This window comes from Acanthisitta chloris, unplaced genomic scaffold (genome assembly GCF_000695815.1).
Source record: "Acanthisitta chloris isolate BGI_N310 unplaced genomic scaffold, ASM69581v1 scaffold13312, whole genome shotgun sequence".
Classification (NCBI taxonomy): domain Eukaryota; kingdom Metazoa; phylum Chordata; class Aves; order Passeriformes; family Acanthisittidae; genus Acanthisitta; species Acanthisitta chloris.
The window spans coordinates 157,719-165,294 of NW_008660023.1; the positions used below are offsets into that span (position 1 = coordinate 157,719).

General features: G+C 38.9%; 1 protein-coding gene across 1 annotated transcript in view; it reads right to left on the minus strand.

Moving 5' to 3' along the window:
• Nucleotides 1-5,306, minus strand: part of CENPP (centromere protein P) — a 130,408-nt gene extending 125,102 nt beyond the window's left edge. Inside the window, exons 1-4 of the mRNA XM_009069660.1 lie at nucleotides 5,170-5,306; nucleotides 4,235-4,392; nucleotides 3,819-3,906; nucleotides 859-948 (exon numbers count right to left, since the gene is read on the minus strand). Of these exons, the coding sequence (XP_009067908.1) occupies nucleotides 859-948; nucleotides 3,819-3,906; nucleotides 4,235-4,392; nucleotides 5,170-5,306 (473 nt within the window). The remainder of the gene's footprint in view (nucleotides 1-858; nucleotides 949-3,818; nucleotides 3,907-4,234; nucleotides 4,393-5,169) is intronic.
• Nucleotides 5,307-7,576: the final 2,270 nt, after the last annotated feature.

Genomic DNA, 7,576 nt, shown 5'->3' on the forward strand with positions numbered 1-7,576 from the left:
TCTAAGTAAATATTCAGTTTTTAGTACAGACTACTGAAGCCTGAGGTAACTCAATAGACCTTTCTTTTCACCCATCTGTTGGCCTTCCCTCTGCCTCCCCAAGTACCAATAATATAAAACAAACAAAAAAAAAAAATCACTTGAAGGACAGGATTAAGACTAAGTCAACTACCCAATAATAATATTTTTCTTCTCAGAACAGCATGCTAGCAGAACTCAGTGCAATACTGCAGACAAATAATCTGATCATTACTCATCACGTTACAAGACGTTGACACACTACAGATAATAATAAAAAATAGCATTCATTCAGATATTTAAGTTTTAGCATGCACAGCTTCTTAAGCCACTGCACAAAAGGCTAGTCCAGGGTTTTCAACTGGATTCTATTGTTTTTAAAATATCAGTGAAATAAATTCAGATGCAAAGAAGAGAAATGGAATGGGGAGCAGAGAATCAAATAGGCAAATACTGGAGAGGAGTTCTGGATGTTCACTTTGGCCATTACTGACCCACACTGCACATCTGCAACTCACATACACACCTGAGTAACAGTTAACTTAACTGAGCTTGTTTGGGTCAAAGATATAACAAACTAATTTCAAACAGCTAAAACACACTGTAATACAAAAACTGTTCCAGTTTAACATGAATTCAAAGTCCTTTCAGGCCCTAAAAATTACATGCATTTCATCTTCTCTCCAGGATATAGACAAGGCATTGGAAGTGCTCAGGCTGGGCTAAGGGTACATTGCACAACAAAGACACTGACTGTCAGCAGTTTACATGAAAACTCATTCATTCATTTAGTATCAAATGTCCCACAATAACTTCCTTAAACAAAAAATTCCACCTTACCTTGACACAAACTTGCTCACATCTGAACCTTCTTCAGATTCCATCATGATCTTGAGATCAGTAATAACAGAAGACACATTCTCCTTGTTCCAGGTTGGAGATGTAACAAAACAGTATTTTAGAAAGGAGAAAAATGTATCTGTTTGCATACAAAACAGAAAAACAAGCATATGCAAAGGCTGCTTCCATAATCCTTAGAATAGCATTTTTTTAAGCTACAGCTCATATATATGGACAACTTCTTTCAATTCAACAGCAGCAGCATTATCCATACAACAAGGCTTTTGGACTAACACCTGAACTTGTCAGCAGAGATAATATATATACATAAAGAGAGATTTATGAATAAGAGATTCATTTGCTTCCTTTTATGGCACTTCCACTTCCTTATGATTCCTCTAATTTTCCATCACAGGCCCTGGCTGCCACATATGCCAGAAAATTCCAATATAAGGTTTCAGCTGAAAACCATAGTAGTGCTACCCTAAGTTAAAAACTACTACTACTACCAAACAAAAACCCTTCCTGTTGGTTTTCCTTTTTTAATTTTAAAGCCTATAGTTTTGTCTCAAATTCTCATCCCTTTTTACAGTAATAACTGTTACTCAGAAATATGTACATGATAATAAAATATTTCGTAATTAAAATATCTAACAACCTGTTAAAAATGAGAAAAGAAGTTCCTAGAGTAGAAACAAAGCCACATAAGGACTCAGGGGTGGTTTTTTTTCTACACACACTTAGGATAATAGGTTAGATAACAGTGATTAGAATAAAGTTCAAAATCGTGGTTTGAAGACCATAGCAAGTGCTTCACTTCAAACTGGAGATAGGTACTTTTTTTTGTCATACCCAGCCAGTACAAGCAAATGGGAAACCACACAGTCAAGCTGGAGTTAAAAGCACACCCGTTTCAGCAACCCCTGTACTCATGAGACAGAAATGCTGCTCCTGCTGCCATCACTACAGATAGAAAAAGCAAACCAAGGCACTACAAACATTAGTGAATTGACTAAGCAACATCAGGAAAAATAATTTCAGAATTAGAGCTAAAGGTTCAACATGTGCATGGAGTCATAGAGAAGCTGCCAGCAGTCACAAGCTAATGTGCTACTTTCTATAGGAACTGGTTTTCCAATGAGTGAGTTACCAACACACACCAAAATGCCACCTTGGGTCAAATAAAGATTTAAAAGGAAAGTCACTCTTTAAATGATTGCCCAGCCTCCCTGGGCAACCTGTGCAAATATCATTTAAGTAAATGCAAATCCTTTCATCACATTCAAGCTCATATACAATCACAAAAACCCAAGCAAAGGGACAAATTATTCTGTGTTTGAAAAAGTAAATCTGCTTCTTGACTTGGCCATGTAACACCAAAATCAAACAAAACCTGTGTGTTATGGTACATTAAAACCTGTGCTGGTGTCTGCTCAAGCAATTAATTTCCCACAACACATCCATCAGCCACACCACACAAATGCATAAAAGAGTGGCAATTCAAACTGACATGTTGCCTGGACTGCATATTAAACTCTAAGTTACTGCTGCGATGTACTTGTATCTATATTTTAAAAAATAATTCACGCAAAAAATGAACTCGAAATCATACTTTTTCAACTGAAGTGGGTTTAACACACATACACCTCGTATTTCAGTCGTTAGGCAGCCAAGTGCTCCCACCTAGTGGTGCAACAGCTTTAAGCATCACCGATGCCGTTAACAAATTTAACGCTGCTCTGAGCTCCACTGACAAAAAAGATGCCATTGTCCTGCAGGAGATGCAGCTGAGAAAGAAACCTTCCTCTCCTCCAGCCGCACAGTTGGTGCAGGCTGTCTCCCTGCTCAAAGCTAAGTGCAGTCTCATATGAGCAAATGGTAAAGTGGCATCACTAGGACCACAAGTTTCCAGACACAAATGGACTTCAGAGGCTGCAGAACAACCTCATACAGCTGAACTCCTGCAGTTTCACATGATGCAATCCATGTGTGACTCCCTAAATACTCAATTCCTTAACTCATAATATGGCTTTGCTTAAGATTAGGAAGGACATCTTTACATAACAAGACAGTTTTAAATACTATCAGTCCAATCACATTAAATTTCAAAACCACCTTTAAACCTGAGCTGGAAATCAAGTTTTCTTGAGAAGGAAATTTCCTGACATGAAAAAAATATGTTTACAAATTGTGGTAGCAGCCATTTTTTACTGCTTAGCACTTGGAATTCTATGTGAAGAATGGATTCTTACAAAAAAAAGCTTCCTCACAAAATCCCTGTAATCCTTCATGCAACTTCTGGGCAGTGTTATGCTGTGCTGACTAGTCACATCAGCCAAGCACACAGAAATATAATCAAAAAAACCCCAGCTAAACAACAACCCACCCACAACTCTTCAGGTTTGCAGTGTTTCAGCTTCCTCAGTTTTCACAAGGGAGGTAACATATGGCATTTTCCAGAACAAGCTACTGACTGCCGAAGGATGTGTTATGTGGGAGATCACAGAAAGCAGTGGGATGAAAGCTGTGCTGGGTCAGGATGAGGCCCCAGCAGGTACCTGGCAGTGCTGGTGCACACCCAGTGCTGTGCAGGGCTTTACTTCAGCATTAGTCCGTGAGAGCATCCTGCAGAAAGCATGTTTTGGGAAGGAAGGGTGATAGACATGGCAGTTAACATGCTAACAGTTTGCTTTGATAGTATTAAAGGTCTTTTCCAACCTACATGATCCTATGGTAACAATTTTATGACTAAACACTGAACCTGACCTTCAGAACCATTCTGCTTGGATGCACATGGAATGCAGAAGTTGGGTCTAGCTGTTAGAGAGTGAAAACAGCCCACTGAGGCTTAAATTAAGCAGCTGAAGGTTTCAGCTGGTAAAGAAAGTATTGACATTTCTCCATCTGAAGTTTTGTTTCTTTGCTTAGCAGTCCTTTTAAAACGTATCATGATCCTTACCTGCATTTTAGTAAGTTGGAATTCCAATTGAAAAGACAGGGAATGGCACTTCCCTGATAATCTGTTCTTCTGCACTGTCCTGTTTCCAGCTGTTATAAAATGAAGTTAACAAATAATTAAAATTCTATACAACAGTTACTGCATGTCTTCCCTCAGTCATATTTAAAGTACCAAGTGACACCATCCAGAATTAAATCAAGAATTGAAATGTTTCAAACACCCAACAACTAACTTCCCAGCAGTCTTTCATTTTCCCACTATGCAAAGTACAATATTTACTCAAAACTACTTCATCAACAAAGAAAATCTTATTGCATTTCTCTCTGCTAACATTAAAAGTAGAATTACAACACAGAGCTGCAAATGTATGAATTGTACCAGTGTGCTCAGTGCAATCAAGGACTCAAAACTGCTTACTTCTTTCCAGTGTCTTCTTGGAATGACTTGTGAACTGAAAACCAGTAAATTTCATTAAAAATAAGAGATCTGTTTCTAGATTTTCAAGCTGAAATATCAGGTTTGATGGAGATTTATATCCCTTATTTTCTCCCAGAATTTCTCTTTGGAATAATTTTCTAAAATAGAAAAATAAAAAAGTAAAACAGAATCAAAAGGGCAGAAGACTCAGACATGGGAACATGTTGTTACATCAGTACACCAACACCACTAAAGATATGTACAATGTGATCTGATGGTTTTCTGATCAAGATCCACTTTCCAGTACCAGATTTCAGTTGGATCATATTGCTAGGAACAGTAAACTAGTCTAACTTACATAAACACTTTCCATTTACCACCAGATGTTATGACAAGCCTGGAGGTGCAAGTGTGCCTTTCGAGGGACATCCAACAAAAACAAGCTAAGCTGCCTTTGCTCACCTAAATGACTTATTTTATCCCTGGAATAAACATTTACTGCAGAATATCAGTTAAGTAATGGAATTTAAAAGCCACAATGTGGCACTTCTTTAGTACATAACAAGTCACACCTGTGCACGTCTCCAGTGTCTATATTTTTCCCCCCAAATAAACAGGCACTGAGCTGTTTCACAGGGCAGAATGGATATGAGGCCTTTGCAGCCAACAGCTCTGCAGGGCCTGCACAGTAACACACCTGGCATTATGCTCTGGCTGCCTTTTGAAAGAAACAAAACCCTGAAGAACCCCACGAACTACCAGCAGAAGGCAGTAAAACCAGATCAGCTGTTGCTTGTTTGCTATTTTCCCCTGCATAGCCCATGTCCTAAACATCATCAGCACTGTAAAAATAAAGTCCTAACAGAGGCAAAAGTTTAACCCAAGCAGTTTTGACACAGAAACACTATTAATCCAGCATGTAACAAAAGGCATACATTGACTTCAGTATCTCCTCATCAGAAAAAGAGGTGTATTCTTGCTGGATTTCTTCATATTTCTCTGTCAATACTTTAATTTCTTCTTCCAGTGCCTGGATTTCAGCTTCATAAACTTGACAAATATTCTTCTCCATGTCTCAGGACCAGTATCACTAGAAAAAATAAGTATATTTCTCAGAAACAAGCAAAAAGACCAACAAGGAATTAATATTTTAAAAATACAAATTTAACATTAGACAATTATTTCTCCTACCACACTACTTTAAAGGAGACAGTTTCATTATACTTGGTGATTTTTGAAACCGGGAGAACTGGTACAGACCATTTTTATATAACCCAGTTAGCTCTGACACCTGCACTGATTTTTACATCCACAAAGAATTCTAGAGTGCCAAACACTTCTACTTGCTATGGAAGATTAAACTAATATGTGAACCTTGATCCTCAGCAACCAAATTTGACAGGAATTCTGTCATCAGCTTGAAAACAGAATTAGCCTTACAGTAAAACTCTGCTGTTAATACTATAATACTCTGTACCACCTACTAAAGTCCTAGAAAGTCCCTTTAGAGGAACACTAGAGCAGAAAAGCCACTTATTCCACCATTCTGAACATCACAGAGCTTCCCAAGACACATGGTAACTCATCTGCTGAAGGCAGCATGAACAGGAGACTCCAGGGAATAAAGGCAGTTACTAAATATCAGCAAGAACATGACAAAAACCAAATTTCTGACTTGCCATAAAAGAAAGAAAAAAGTTTTCTCCAAAACATATTAATTTTGAAAAAAAACACATGGTTTTGTTGCATTGGCCCCTCAAGGACTTCATGAATTGAATCCAATTAAAGCCAAAATAATGTTAAGACCCAGATCACTGCACAGCCCCCAAAGACAGAAAGTGTATCAGGAATCTCACAAGGTCAAAGGCTTTAAGAGTCATTTTAACCAATCCTAATCAGATATAAAAATGGAATCCATCTGTGGCCAACCACCTAACAACTCACCTGGTTAGCTCGGGAGGCACAGCTGTCCCTAACATAGATCATCTGCCTTTTGAGTAAAGAGACACAAATAATTCAAAATAAACCTCAATTTTCAGGAAAAATCATAATCTGACTTTCAGCCTAGATGTGACACATTCAAAGGACTGTGGAGAATCTTGTGCAGCTCAATACTGATGTATTAATGCTTTCAGCCAGGAGAAAACATCACCTAGCTTTATGTGTGGTTTTACACCATCCCTACTCTATTTGCAGGAGCCACAGTTGGACCTTGCAAATGGCTCAGTAAAAAGAGGTGAGGGGGAATAGAGTTTTGCTGGTTTATTTCACAAGGAGCAGCATCTGAACGAGATATAGAGAAACACAACATCCAAAATACGTTTCGCATTAGAAACTTATTTAGCAAATAAAGAAACCATATTCACTCAAAAAACCACCAAGGCTGTGCCTACTGACTGGGTCTGACACTTGAAAGCCATGAAAGACTACGAACAAGAAAGAGTTCTACAACTTTTAAAGCATTCTACTAGTTTGGGGTTGGTTTTTTTTAAACTGGACGTGGTGAAGAAAGTTTCATAATAGAGTGGGGCAAATAAAACCATTAAACACTTAATGCCTCTTAAACACTTCCAGGGATGGTGACTCCACCACCTCCCTGGGCAACATCCCAGTGCCTGAACACCCTAACAGGGAAAACATTTGGTTTGAATAAGATAGACGATCTAGAGTGCAAAGAATTATATTAACACTGATGGCACTGCCACCCCTAAAAGAGTTCAGCATTACAATTCCATCCAGCAGGTTTGGCAGAGGAGCAGAAGTCAAGTTCTAAACAGCACGGCCCAAAAATACCATCTTGTCATAGCATACAAGTCCTGTCCTAAAGAAAGTGAGAACATTACTCATACTGGTTTTCCTTGGCAGCCTGAGGCACTAGGCAGTGAGGAGACTTGCCAGGGTCTTACAGGAGTCCAACAAGTCCCACTGCAGATGCTGCCAGCATGGCTTGGCTGGGGCTCACCAAGAGGATATCACTTGTAGACAAACTCTTCTCTGGAAGGGAGAGGGACAACCACTAACCACCCTCCGTGAAAATTATCCCACCCAAAGGTGGAAATGATTTAATGCACTCTAGCTTCAGGCTGGTCATGAAGAACTTAATTGTATATCTTTATATTCATTATGTATCTTTATATTCATAGCAGAACTTCACCCCTGGTTAGCTGCACACACATACATGCATACATACATGGGCATGTGTATACATATACATATCCATTAATAGCACCTATTTCACGTTTCTACGTACCTGCCCGAGCAGCTGATTTTATGCTGTCACAAAAGGAGTTTGGGGAGCGCCTTGGAGAGTGTTTGAGAGCCGAGCTGGAGGGTCCTGCGGCT